Below are 14,766 nucleotides of genomic sequence, written 5' to 3'. Positions count from 1 at the left end.
TTCGAGACCTGCCTGGTCTACATAGGGAGTTCCAGGACAGCCAGGACTACATGGAGACCCTGTCTGTCTTCCTCCCTCCCTCCCTCCCTCCCTCCCTCCCTTCCTTCCTGTCTCTCTCTCTCTCAATGTGTGTGTGTGTGTGTGTGTGTGTGTGTGTGTGTGAGAGAGAGAGAGAGAGAGAGAGAGAGGTGAGTTTTGTGTGTATATATTTGCTGTATGTGTGTGTGTGTGTGTGTGTGTGAGAGAGAGAGAGAGAGAGAGAGAGAGAGAGAGGTGAGTTTTGTGTGTATATATTTGCTCTGTGTGTGTGTGTGTGTGTGTGTGTAAGAGAGAGTTTTTCTTTTTTTTTTTTTTAGGTATGTATATGAGAGTAGACGATGGCCTCAGCTTCAGATCCCCTGGCTTCTCTCTCCTGGGTGCTGTTGTTGCAGGTTTGATGTTACCAGGCATGGCAGGAAGGTAGGGGCTTGGGAAGGGCTCCAGAGAGGGAAACCAAGAGGAGGGTGAGAGAGGGAACTGGAGAGGAATGTAATCAAAATACACTATAAACACGTATCGAATTGTCAAAGAGTAAATAAAAAATTATTTTTAATAAAACCCTATGCTTGAGCTTGAGAAGAACTCTCATCAGCCCAGCCTAGAACGTCAATGGTGAACAAAGGCAGAGGGGGTTTGGATCAAATACACCAACCCAGCCTCTCCCCAACACACCAACGGGAACTGTGTTTTCCTCTAGAGTCCCTGCTGGCACTCAGTGAGACTGTTTATTCTGGGATCCACAGAGGTAGGCGGGTGGGTGAGGAGGTTCCAGGCCAGGTGTGGGGTCACTTCGTGCCCGTGCTCAGCCGCTCCACCCGCAACCACAGCCCGCCCTCAGCGCGCAGGATCAGCTCCGGCTGCCTGCGCGGCTCCTTGTCGTCAGGCAGGAGGCGGAAGCGCAGCAGTGTGAGAGCCAGCGCCACCTTCATCTCGCTCATGGCAAAAGTCTGTCCTATGCAGTTCCTGCGGGAGGGCGGGATGGGAACTCTGACTGCACCGGGACCAAGACAGGCGTCCTCGGACCCAACCTGATCTGGCCCCCGCCGCGCCTGGTCAGCATGAAGGGCAGGAAGGACTGTGACACGCCTGGGAAATCGCTTGTGCATCCGCATCCCAGGAGCCTGGCTCAGCCGCGGCGCCCAATTCAGACCAGGGCAGGGCTCTGAGCACTGAGCAGCCACCCTTCACCTTCCAACCCCAGTGGCATACCTTGTGCAAAGGATGGGAAGGAGACCCAAAACCCGACCATTCCATCCTCTTCAACTTCCCCCCAATCATGTTCAGATGCTTCCCCTTCACCCCAAGCCCTCTAGCCTCACCTGGGCCCGGCAGAAAAGGGAATAAAAGCCAGAGGTGATCTCTTCTGAGGGTTTTCTGGGTCAAAGCGGAAGGGGTCATAGACCTGCGGGTCAAGCAAAACTAATCTGATGGGTCCTGTCTGTCCAGCTCAGAAAAGAAGGAAGCGAAGACAGGAGAATGGCTTGGTTCCGAGTAGAACCCTTCCCAAGTCCTAGAGAAGAAGGGAGGAGCCTCACCTCCGGGTCTGGCCAGACTGAAGGATTGTGATGAACTCCGAAAATGCTGATGACACATGCACTGCCTTTGGGTAGAAAACAGTCAGTACCAGGTCTGTGCTACCTCTAGGAACCCATCAACCCAGGGGGCCTCTGCCCAATTTGTGTGGGCACCTTTGGGGATGACTCGGCCATCCGGCAACACAATGTCCTGAATGCAGCCCCGAACTAGGTCTGTGCCGGGAGGATGCAGCCGCAGACTCTCCTTGATGCACATGGTCAGGAAGGGCAGCTGGGCCAGGTCGTCCCTGAGGAACCACGACACAATTAACCGTGAGCAAAACAGAGCCCCACTCAGCCTCACTACCATCCAGGGATACTAACAACCTTCAACTTCTTCAGTCAGACGTATCAAAGATGTCTATTTGTTATTTTGATTGTTAACCAACATCTCAAGCAAGGAAGAATGACCTGATTCTCCCGCCTCTGCCTTCCAAATTCTGAGATTATCAGCTACCAAGAATGGCTCTAAACTGAAGAGTAAGCCTTAAAACTGAAAACCACAAAAATACAAGAAGAAAGCTTAACCTGGCATTAGAAATGTTTACAAGGAAACACACCCTTCAAAAGATATCAAAAGCTTTAAAAATTTTATTCACTGACCTTGGTGAGGTGGCACTTAGCCTCAGAAAGTGGAGGCAGGAGGATCAGGAGTCAGAGGCCAGCCTAGGCTACAGGAAATGCTGCATTAAAAAAATTATATCGTGAAAGAACAAAAGCAGAGATAAATATTCCTGGGCTGGTGAGACAGCTCAAATGGTAAAAGAACCTGCCGCCAAGCCTTGATTACATAAGGTCAACCCCCAGGGCACATATGATAGCAAAAAGAACTGTAACCCAATTGTCTGCCACATGTGCGTGCAGACACACACACAAATAGATAAGTACATGAATGAATGAATGAACATAATTTAATTTTTTAGTAGAGGAAAAGTATCCTTTAAGGTGCCGTGTGAGTGAGAATGGCCCCATAGGCTTGTATGCTTAGTCCCCATTTGGTGAACAGTTTGGGGAAGCATTAGGGGATACAGGCTTAGTGAAGGAGATGTGTCACTGAAGGTGGACTCTGAGGTTTCAAAAGCCTATGTCAGGCCCGGTCTCTCTCTCTCTCTCTCTCTCTCTCTCTCCCTCCCTCTCTTTCTTCCTCTGTCTGCTGTCTGTAAGCTCTCTGCTGCTTCTCCAGCACCACGTCACCGTAGTGATCCTCACAGCCCCCTGAAGCTGTAAGCAGGCCCAATGAAATACTTTCTTCTACGTGTTTCCTTAGTCACAGTGTCTCTTCCCAGCAACGGAGCCCTAAGACATGCTGTGAGATGCCTGGAATACATACATGCACTCCATACTCAAGGCTAGAGTGATCTATTATTAGAAATGTGTCGGGTTTTCCAAATAATCAACATTTTCAATATTATCCAATAAAACTCTCGCCAGAGTTGTTTCCTTTTCAGGATTTGTTGATATTTTCATCAACGTGTATTTTGATTATATTCACTCTCCACTCCCCTCTTTTGACTTCTTCCCCTTTTTAATGAAACCTCCCTACTTCCATGCTTTGTCTTCCTTCCTTTCTTCCTTCCTTCCTTCTTCCTTCCTTCCTTTTTCTACTATTTATTTACTGTAAGAACATGCCAATCCTTCTTTTCCGCAGTAGGCATCACAGAACTTACACACTAGTCCAGTATCCACAACTAAACTGTGCCTCCACCTGAAAACCTTATTCTAATTAAAAGAGTTAAAGTTTACAAAACAAGTCAATCTAAACATAAAAAGGGAGCCATGAATGGTGGCTCATACCTGAATCCCAACTCTCTGGAATCAGAGGCAGGGGGATTTCTAAGTTGGAGGCCACCCCGATCTACATAGTAAGCTGCAGGACAGCTAGAGCTATATAGTGTGATCGTCTCCAAAAAAAAATTTTTTTAAGAAGCCCACCTACCATTTACTGAAACCTATTACATAACCATAGTAGCAAAAATGAGAATAACTTTTAAAAACTATGCTACTCCACAGGAACATGAAAAGAGACGTGTGGGATCCAGAACGAGGTGGGCACATGGATACCTGAAAATAAGGCGTTGACTGAAGACTGCACACATGGCTGAGGAGTGGATCGGTAGGTTAGGAGAGCTCAACAAGAACTAGCAATAAGCAGACAAAAAGTACTACAGCAAGCAGGTGTGGAATTGCAGCTGTGAGGAGCTGGAGGCCGGAGGATTAGAACAGTCAAGGATAGCCTCAGCCACACAGCAAGTTGGAAGCCACTGAGACCTTCGGGAGAAGCGGTCTCAGAAAAGGGAGGAAAATGTCTCCTCCAAACAGGGCAGATTCTCCCCCCACATAAAACATTAAACTTTTAAAGTGAATTAGCGTATCTCTCACTTCAAAGATTGGTCATTTCCTTGTGGTAGGAATATTCGAAATCCTTTCCTCTGGTTATTTTGAGGGTTGCAACACATTCTTTTCAACTGGCAATGCCGGTGTGCACAGTAGAGAAAAGAAATGCAACTCTGCCAGCTTTCCAAGCCCCACTGGGCAAACCCCTTCCCAGACAGGAGGAAGGGAAGTGATATTTTTATGACCTAGCAGGAAGGATGTTTAAACATACGGAGTAGAAAACGCAAGAATAAAGAAGAAACCAACATGAATGAGAAAATAATTTCTGTATATTAAGAGACTACAGACAAAATAGAATTCAGATGGGAGATTCAGTGATATCTACAATCACTGATGTGTGTGTGTGTATAGACACATATATGTATATATACATAAACACACACACACACACACACACACACACACACACACACACATATCAGTGTGACCCGAAGGATATATTCTAGGATTTCTATAGGATCAGACTCATGTTAAAGAGACAGATACCATGAAAGTAGAACAGAGGCAAGGAGTGGGAGGAGAAAGTTTAAAACAGATCATACAGAACATACTAGAGATGGGGATGAGAATCAAGAAAAAGAAATTAAGTTTGAAATGCCATAATGAACCCTAACACACTGTATGCAAACTAATTAATTAATGAATTAGATGGAGAGGTGTTCAAACAGGGCATGTTATCCCTGAATGTAGAGGCATTAAGATACTGACTTCCAGGCCACCCTGTAGCACCCAGCATGGGTGGTTCATTCTTATAATAACAACAACAGAGACCACATGGGCCTGTGCTCACCATTCAATCTCCTCAGGGTCACGGCCCCTCAGCAGCTCCCGCACCTCCCGCCGGCAGCGCTCTTGGTGTTCCGGGTGCCTCGCCAGGTTGTACAGGGTCCAGGAGAGCCCACTGGCAGTGGTGTCGTGGCCTGAGGGGCACACAGGCAAACCTAGATCTCTGGCCGTCTTGGCACCACAGGGTGGGCAGTGCTCAGGTATTAACACCCCCGGAGGATAGGAAGGAATAGATGAGTAGACACAGAAACTAGATAAAAGGAGTCAGGAGAGGAGTATCTATGCTTGGTGCAGATTCACAGGAAATCAAGGGTATAATGGAGCCTCCTCCATGAGGCCCTTGGATTTACTGATCGCTGCCTCCTCTGTATTTGTAGAGGATCCTCACCTCCAAACATGAAAGTGTCAGCCTCTGCCCGGATGTCCTCATCAGACAGTTCCTTTCCGTGTTCATCCTGAAGACAAAACGTGGCCCTCCATGCTTGCCATGTCTCAGGGCTGCAGAGCCTGATCTGACACAGCGCTCATGGCCACTGTACTCACAGGACCCTGCCTTGTCTCCCCCAGAGCCTGCCCCACGCTCCCCTCCTTGGTTTCCCGCTGTTGTTTGCTCCTTCCACACAGTGTTCAACAGAAGCACTCCTGTGGAATTTCTTTCTAACCTGCCCTTTGTTTTACAAGTGCCATCAAAGGCTCTTCAGTATCCTTTTGACCAAATGCAACGTTTTCTATCTAACAAAGAACATTAGCATCACTGTAACCTACATAAACCCACCTTGGCCAAAAAGAGCACATCAATGAAGTCCAAAATCTTGGATTTAGTCTTGGACTTCAGGAACCCATCAACACTTTGGCTGGAGAGAGTGCGGCGTCTCTCCCTGATGACAGCATCTGTGAAGTTGTGTACCCGGTCACAGGCCTTGCGGAAGCGCCGCCCATCAGCAGTGAGGTAGTACAGGAAGTCCACATACAGGGAGAGCTGCTGGTACTTTTTTGCTACCAGAGAACTGAGCTCCAAAATGGCAGCAATGTATTCACTGGGAGACCTGCAGTTCAGGCCAGAGAGGAAGCAACTTAGCAAATACAAAACCCCAGAGAAGCTCCAGCCAGAGTCCCAGGACCAGAATCCATCCTGAAAAGGGCATCCACAAAGCACAAATTCTGTTTCCTGTTCCCCACGAGTAGCTCTCTGACCCAGGTTTCCAGGGCATAAATGGACATCATTTCCTCTTCTCGTTCACTCGGCATCTGCTCCTGCTTTTCTCCCCTGGTTTCCTGTGACTCTGCCCAGGCTCAGACCCTCCTCTCCTGGTTCCTTGCATCCTGTATCTCCATGAAGCTCCTTTGTTGATGAGATTGCCCGAGCTCACTGTAACTAGGATTCCCCTCTTTACAAACACCTTCTCTTATGACCTGGAAAACTCAGGATGGAGTTCACACCCTTCTGGCTAGGCAACACCTTTAAATCTGGCCCCTAGCTGGAAATGGTGACTCTTGGCCGTGATCCCAACATGTAGGAGGTGGATGCAGGAGGATTGGAAGTGCAAGTTCAATTTCATCTACAGAATGAGTTCCAGGCCAAACTAACTACAGATTGAGATGCTGTCAAGAAAGAAAGGGGTGAAGGAAGGAAGCAAGGTAAAGGAGAAAGGAAAAGAGGAAGGGCAAGGGAGAAGAGGCTAAGAAAGAAAAGGTGTGTGCACTTTAGAACTATCCGTGATGGTTACCTCAGTAATCTATCTAAGATTGAGAGCCATCTTTGAGATCAGTAAAAACACACATTTGCATGGGGTAGGGGTTTTCTAGACAAGGGATAAAAACCTCTCCGTGTGTTCAGCTTCAAATCACTGTTTGAGAAGCAAAGATTAGGAAGCTCAGCCATCGTGGTGGGAGCTGCTTTGCCCTGTCATTCCCCACCACAATGGACTGATACCAGTGAACAAACTGTCTTTCCTTCTTAACATGTTTTGCTTAGCCGGGCATTGATGGTGCACGCCTTTAGTCCCAGCACTCAGGACGCAGAGGCAGATGGACCTCTGTGAGTTTGAGCCCAGCCTGGTCTACACAGCAGGACGGGCTCTAAAGCTACAGAGAAACTCTGTCTTGAAAAACGAAAATATAAATAAATAAACAAACAAATAAATAAAACATGTTTTCTTAGCCATGTCGTCACAAAAACAAATCAAACACATCTTCCAACCTTGTTTCCAAGGTACGGCTTCATTGCCTATTTCAGGTACCACTCATCCGCATCTCCTTGCCTTTACCCAAATAATTGAAACTGGGCAAGGACCACTTACTCTGTCTCCTTCTCCCGTGTCCTTCTACGGCAGTGGTCACCCACCTCCTTCAGGGAGCTCCCTCTGCTTGCTCTTGCCAGCCCCTCCTCCCCAACCTTCTCTCTTGATCCACGGTTCAGGTTTCTGGCCCAGCACAGGGACTCACTCTTGACAGTTGCTGTCAAAGCCAAAGAGGCATTTCTGCAGACTGTCCAACGTCATGAGGCTGATGGTCTCAAACATTTCCAGACGAGCACTGCCTTCTGTGGCAAGACGCTTCCACTTGACCTGTCGAGAAGAGGACAAGGACAAGGCTAAGCCTTGGCTCCTTGAACCCATGAGCCAGCACAACATCAGGACATCCTCTCTGCTGGAACCAGCTTCTTGGTCTTCTGCCTCAGGTTCTACCTGACCCCAGAGAAGCCAGACTTGGATGGGAACAGAAGGTGGGACCGTAGGAAATGGAGATGCAGAGTTAGGAGTCGAGAACTTTCAGTTAACTCCACCACCTTCTTGGTCAGGCTACTGCACTCTCCAGTTGCTACTAATCAAGCCTTCAACTTGAACGTATTTGTTGCCCCACAAGCCATACTTCAATGTCTGCTCATCACTCACACCCTCTTATGGCTGGGGGACTTGGATTCGCTCCCTGACCTCTGTGACCCTTGGATTTACCATCTATCATGTAACTGTCATAGTCACCTCTACCTCAGAGCAGTGTAGAAATCACAACAGACAACAGATCCTAGAACTGGCATACAGTAGATGCTCAATAAATGTTAGCAGTAGTTATCACCATCATTAGCACAGTGGTAAGTGACTATAGAAATGGCCCTAAGTATTCATAATTCCTCTACCATCAGCCTTTGCAATGAAATTGGGAGAGTAGTTCCATGGGGAGGGGGGACCCATCTCAGGTCTTCAATCTGAACTGAATTGAGAACTTGTTCTTCACTCAAGAGCATTGTGAAAAAGACCCTATGCGCTATGCTAAAATGTAGCTTGGAAAGCCACCAAGCATTCTGCCTCATCTGTCTTCGAATGAATCAGTATCTCCACTCTAGCAAAGCAATGATTCCCTAAGGATGATAAGGGATGAAGGGGAAGGCCTGACTGCCCTACCAAGAACAGTGAAATTATTTTTTTTCTCAATACTGCTGACAGAAACCAGGGCCTTGCCTATGGGAGGCTAGCTAGTTGGAACTGAACTATACTCAAGACCTGATGGACCTTGAACTCACAATTCTTCTGCCTCCACCTCCCCAGTGCTGGGAATACCACAGCATGTCACCATGACCTGCTGAAGGTCAATGAAAGACCTACTGTGTAAAACCCGACAGTAACATGTTGGCTTTCCAGAACTTCTGTAAAAGAAAGTAGACACTGGTCTTCTGTGATCCCTGTTTACATGCTAGAAGCATGATTCCATGGTGTCCTTCTGATCACCTTTTAAGTTCAGATTAGTATCCTCATTTTAAAGATGGGGAAACTGAGGCTTGGTGAGGAAAACTGATATCCCCACATCCATGCAGCAAAAACACACCTTCAGACTACATCTGGATGAGGTCACTCCCTGTTCTGCAGTGTTCTTTGTGGGACCCTGAGTTTGAGGAACTCACGTGCATGATGTTCACGCTCTTGTTAAAAATTTTCACATAGGGCTTCAGGATGTCAAAGTGGAAGGCGGGTGTCAGCAGGCGGCGATGGCGGGCCCACTTGTCACCTGAACTCAAGAAAAGCCCATCCCCTGGAAGGGAAATCATGGCAGTGGGCAAAGGTGGAAGCTTCCTCTGATCTCCAAGGTGTCCCCTGACCCTCACCTTGAGGTACTCACCCAGCCAGGGCTTCAGGAAGCCATAGAAAGTCATGTCCTTGGGGGCCACTGCAGCTGCCATGAAGGAAGACAATCAGGTCATGGAAAGGGTGAAAGGTGAACTTTGGGAGAGGGTGGGGACTCCCAGCCCCAGGGCTCCCCATTTCCCCTCCAAACACAGGAAGGTGGGAAGGGAACAGGGACAAAGAAAGCAGGGAAGAGGAAGGAGGTGAGACAAGACCAGACAAGACTGCAGCAGCAGAAAGAGCAAAGGTCATCCTGGCAGGGAACAACATGCCCTAGCATGCCTTCACATGGCTGCTACATGGTCCATTCTGTCTTCCATATCTGAGCTCAGCACAGCACTCTACAGGCCTTTACAAAGACCTAGAACACATTGTCATTGGCAGCTCTCTGACACATCCTGGTATGTATGACAGGGCACATGTCATCACATCCTGTCCTAGACACAACACACATGATATTCCCTGACATGACACAACACTGGTGTGTAAAAGTCTGGCATGACCTAATTGTGCCCTTCAGATAATCCCAGATTGGCACTGCAATATGTTCCCTTTTGAGTTCTGAATGTAACCTAGATATGTCCCAGACCCCTCTATTCTCTCCCCATGCCGCACTAAGCATTAAGTGTTCAGAATTAAGGACATCTCTGTTCTCAGAGCCGTGTGCCTCTGCCCTCTCCAGCCATCAAGCAGCCCCAGGACCAACCAATCACAGCTGGCCCATCTGGACTCCAGCGGACATCCCCTGCAGTACTGAGCATACCATCTCTGTCCCAAATCATCTCCATCTTTGAGTTGCCTTTAAGGTGGCTGGGACAGCCAAGATTCATTGAACTAAGCAGAATAAACAGGGTGGGTTATCTATAACTTTATCTAGAATCACAGAATTTTTGTTGGTGGTTGAATGACTAGAACACAAGAAGATCAGGTCCTCAAAGAGAAAAATAGAACTAGAAGACGAAAATTCCTGATTGTACTGTAAGATATCTAGAATCAAATATACCTAAAGACTTCTCTGGCAGACATAATCTTGTGGATGAGGAGATAGTTCAGTCAGTAAAATACTTGCTTTGCAAGCATTAAGAATCTGAGTTTCATTCCAAGAGCCCATGTAAAAATGCCAGCAAGGTGGTGCCACTGTTGGGAAGGAAGAAACAAGGAGGATCCCTGAGGTTTACTAGATAACAAGTCTAGTTTCATTAGTGAGCTCCCATTAGGGAGGGACAAAGTTGACAGTGGTCCTAGAAATGACAAGAAGGGTTGTCCTCTGTCCTCCACATACATGCTTATACACATGCATGTGCATCCGCATACACATATGTACACACATAAACATTCACAAAAGAGAGTCTTCTTCCCAGTTCTAGTGATGGAACCTAAAACTTGCTCTTGGTAGACAAGTGTTCTACCGCTTAGCTACATCCCCAGTCAAAATAAGAAACAGAGAAGAGGCCAAGAGTTGGGATCCTGGGAGAGATACCTGGGGCATGGAGCAGGGGGGCAATGAATGCAGGGTCAACAAGCTTTAGCACAGGGATGATGGGTCCCAGCCAACAGAGTTGGACATCTCGGAAGACCTTGCCCATCTCAGTCACCATCTGCATGCCTTCCTCATTGTTCTGGATCTGAGGATGAAGAAAGCGGAGGCTAGTCCTGGCAGGTGTACCAGATGCTCCTACTCTGTGCCCACCACACTCCACCCTTCTCACCCTCCTACTTGGGTTATTCATCTTTGGTTCTTGCTAAGTCCACCAGGGTATACTACGTGTGTCTCTTAGTGTATCCATGTTTCTATACACATACCTTTCTCTGATGTGTAACTCTCCTCATCTCTCTGTTTTGTCATCTAAATATGGACGATGGATGGATGGGTGGGTGTGTGGGTGGGTGGATGGATGGATGAATACATACATACATACATACATACATACATAAATACATACAATAAATGATACACAGTTGTACAGACTAATATATATGAACCAAGAATGACTGTAGATAAATAGGTATATAGATAGATAGACAGATAGATGATAGATAGATGATACATACATACATACATACATACATACATAGATGATATAAATAGATACAAGATAGATCCTATATGTAGATGACAGAAAAATTGATGTGTAACTGAAAGGAGAAAATTATTAGCCAAATCTAAATGTATGCCTGTGTATTTTTTCTTAACTATAAGTGTCCTTTTTTCTTCCTTCCATATTCTTCATCTGTTCACTTCCTGGGCTTGTCAGTTTTTATCAACTTGACACAAGCCAGAGTCATCTGAGAAGAGGAAACACCAACTGAATAAACACCTCTAGCAGACTGCCCTCTAAGCAAGTCTGCAGGCATTTTCTGTATTAATGATTGATGTTGGAGGGCCCAGCCTTCTATATGTGGAGCAACTGTTGGAGAGGCGTTCCTGAGAGGTGTAAGAAAAGCAGCCGAACATGAGCCTAGGGAACAAGCCAGTATGCAACACTCCTCCATAGCCCTGCTTCAGTTCCTGCCCTGACTTCCATTAACGATCTAAGCTGAAAAAACCCTTCCCTCCCCATGTTGCTTTTGGTCATGATGTTTTATTACAGTAATAGAGAAACAACCTAGAATATGCCCTGCTTTCCTCTCTTTCTTTCTCTCCGTCTCTGCTCTCTCTGTCTCTGTCTCTCTCTATGTGTGTGTGTGTGTGTGTGTGTGTGTGTGTGTGTGTCTGTGTCTGTGTCTGTGTCTGTGTGTCTGTGTGTCTGTGTATCTCCCTTTTTCTCTGTGGAATTCTTCCCATATGATCTTTGTCATCTCCAAATTCCAATTCATCTTGTTTATGCCCTCCCCACTTTCTCCACTCTTCCCATTAGCAGTAAACTCACAGCTAATTTCACTCCACCCAGCTCTCTCTCTTACTTGTCCCTGGACCACAGAGCACAGACTACTAACACCAGCTCTGAGTAGGCATCTCCCCAGCTTCACAGCAAAGAATCTTAAAGGCTTCCAAAGCTTGGTTCCCTACTCAGGAAAGATGTAAACATAGAAGTCATCTAAGGAGGGAACTGATGAGCAGGTCAGGAGCTGGACCCTTGGGTAAGAAGGCAGGCTTGTGGGGGGGGGTGAGAGGACAATGGTAGGGAAACTGATGTCAGGAGAAGACGGAGCCAGCAGTAGACACAAAAAGACGACAGGGATCCGGGGGATACAAACGAGGGTGTCATCCTGAAGCCTGTGACAATGATATTCCTGGAAAGAAGGGGGCCTCCCTGGTAGAGTAGAAGGCTGTGGAGAGATGGATCAGGTAGGGTCTGGATCTGGCAATCACAAAGTTGGCAGGAGGAGGAGCCGCAGGAGGAAAACAGGCAGAGAATGAAAATGACTCGTGGGATCGCAGCGTAAGCAGTTGGGAGGTCAGTACAGAAGGAATCATACTGAAGTGGATGGATAGGAGCAAACATGGGAAAGCACATCAGAAAACATGTGTGGGGGTGAGATCATCAGAGGTGAAGACTTCACAATGTCTATGAAAGAAAGCCTTATTGGCGAGAACTTCAGACCACAAGTGCTGAGGGGCGTGGGACTTAAGGTGGTTTTGAGAGGGGGGGCTGGAAAGAGATTGCACATTGGGATGTAGAGAGGAAGGAGGAGGTCCTGAGGTGACCTGTGATGAGAGGAAGTGGCAAGAGGAGCTAGAAGGAAAGAGGGTTGGGGTGACAATGGCACTGGTGGTGGCAGCCTTACAGGTGACATCCATCCAACACAAGGTGTGGCTCTCGCAACAGGGAGCCAGTGCAGCACGGAGCAAGGGGCACTGTGGATGGAGGGTGTTGAGTTGCAGCCCCTTCCAGAAGCTTAGGTCTGTGTGAGAGGCCAGAGTGGTCCCTAATAAAAAGGAAAGAAAATGGTCCTTTGCATTCTGGCACAACAAATTTTTAAAAACTCCTCAGCTTTGACCCAAAACGGACGTTAGAGTCAGCTGATAAACCTTGAGAGCCAAAGACAAAACAAGAAAGGACAAAGTCCAAGCTGCTGGAGGAATGAGACTGCACGCATCTCTTTTCTGCCCCACAGAGCCCCAGTAGGTGGAGGTTGGGAAAACAGCTCATTTCAATAGGGAAGTAACAGCACAGAGAGGTACAGACACTGGCCTGCGATCGACAGCCATGGATCAAGAAAAGGCCAGACTTCGGACATGCTACAGTGACACCTCAAATCCAACAGCAGAAAGTGAACGGATCAGGGATGTCCCTGCTCTGTGCAGCCCACTCTGGGAGCTCCCGAGTAGGGCAGACATGCACAAATCAGGGTGAGAGACCTCAGACCGCGAGTCCCAGTGGGGATATGATGCCAAGCAGGTTTAGATTGGGAAAGCAAAGAAAGCAAGACTTCAGAATATGGGGGTGCGAGGTGCTAGAAGAGAATTTGCTGGGACAGTGAGGAGAGAAGGGCTCCCTCACAGCTCTGCTGTTCTACCCCCGGATCCCTGATCCCCATTCGTCATGTCAGTTTATTATCAGATATCCACCCAACCCGACCCATCCTCCTGCCACTCCCACCGTGCCTAGGTGTCCCAAAAACCAGTTCCTCTTAGGGGCCTGAGGGAAGCATCTGAGGCGGGCGCATTTCTCATAGAAGGAGTAAACCCAGGCCAAAATTTTCGCCACCAGCCACGAAGCCCCGAAGAGCAGCAGAAGATGCCAGGGGGAGGCCAGCACTGGGTCCACGCCCAGCCAGGATCGGCTCAATGACTGCATCCTGTAGGGTAGATGAACATAGGTGAGATTCTCGGGGCCCAAGAGAGCAGCTCCAGAGCTGTGGGCTGTGACTCTGTGGGCTAGGAGAGCAGTCGGAATGGAGTGAGGACTTGCATTCTTGCTGGTAGAGTCAAGTAAAAGAGCTGAGGTAGAACAAGATTGGGTGGGACTAATGGGGGAAACCGTTCTGTATCTAAAACGGACCTCAGGTTCAGTTGCCGAGAAACCACTGGTTCGGTGGCCCAGCTAGCTCCATGGAGCCACCCAAGTTGTGATAGAGCTGTTTTTTCCCCCCACAGTCAGGACCCTCTCTGCCAGCCCCCAGCCTGGTACCTTCTCTCAGAAGCAGCTCGTGCGGGAGGACCTCCTCTTATCTCCTCTGGAATTTATTTATACCGTTTCTGACCCGCAGTAGCTGTGTAGATGGTTGGACTGAATGAATCCACCCCTCTTGGGGTCAGCTGCTTCCCTCCTACTTGGGCAGGGTCAGGTTTCAAGCACACACACACACACACACACACACACACACACACGCACGCACACATGCACACACGCACACACACCTGAGATAGCAGTCTGGGCTCATTTTAGGCTGGACTCTGACCCAGTAAATACTCAGCATTCTTCAGAAACCTTGAAAAGTGGGCTTCTGTTTACCAGGACAAGCCATTACATTCCTGTCTCTCCTACATTCCCCACCCAACCTCCTGAGAGGGCATCTAGTTCTTTTTAACCCAAACAAGCTTCCAACAGATAGAGCCCCCACTCTAGTTCTCAGCTCTTGCAGCTAGCATGTCCTCCTTCCGCTGCAAAATCACCAGTTTTGCTGTCTTGTCTGGCTTAGCTGGGAAAACACACTTGGAGTCTAAGGAGAAAGCAGAAGCGGGGGGAGAGGGGTCAAACCAAAAAAGGCTGAAGCGGCGTGCAGGCAAGCAAGACGGTCAGGAATCCGCTATCTCCCTAGCATGGAAGTTTAGCGTTATCATTAGAGCATACACATTTTGTTCAGAAACTGCCCTGGATTTGCTGTACGCTGAACTTACCAGCCACTGAAATCTCCCGGGGCCACGTTCCCTATTTCTTAGAGAGGAAACAAGGCCATTGAGGGACCCC

General features: G+C 47.9%; 1 protein-coding gene across 1 annotated transcript; it reads right to left on the bottom strand.

The window, feature by feature from the left end:
• Nucleotides 1-557: 557 nt before the first annotated feature.
• LOC148121814 (cytochrome P450 4F5-like) lies at nucleotides 558-13,653 on the bottom strand. Its single transcript, XM_087907195.1, has 12 exons — nucleotides 13,456-13,653; nucleotides 10,392-10,536; nucleotides 8,907-8,960; nucleotides 8,692-8,819; nucleotides 7,239-7,360; nucleotides 5,569-5,839; nucleotides 5,182-5,248; nucleotides 4,798-4,927; nucleotides 1,728-1,861; nucleotides 1,575-1,639; nucleotides 1,359-1,441; nucleotides 558-1,002 (listed from the first exon to the last, which is right to left on the bottom strand). The coding sequence occupies exons 1-12, from the start codon at nucleotides 13,651-13,653 to the stop codon at nucleotides 825-827; spliced, it is 1,575 nt and encodes a 524-aa protein (XP_087763321.1). The 3' UTR covers nucleotides 558-824.
• Between the last annotated feature and the right edge of the window lie 1,113 nt (nucleotides 13,654-14,766).

The sequence above is a fragment of the Myodes glareolus genome, chromosome 6 (genome assembly GCF_982192425.1).
Source record: "Myodes glareolus chromosome 6, mMyoGla1.1, whole genome shotgun sequence".
Lineage (NCBI taxonomy): Eukaryota > Metazoa > Chordata > Mammalia > Rodentia > Cricetidae > Myodes > Myodes glareolus.
This window is presented reverse-complemented; position numbering and strand designations above follow the sequence as displayed.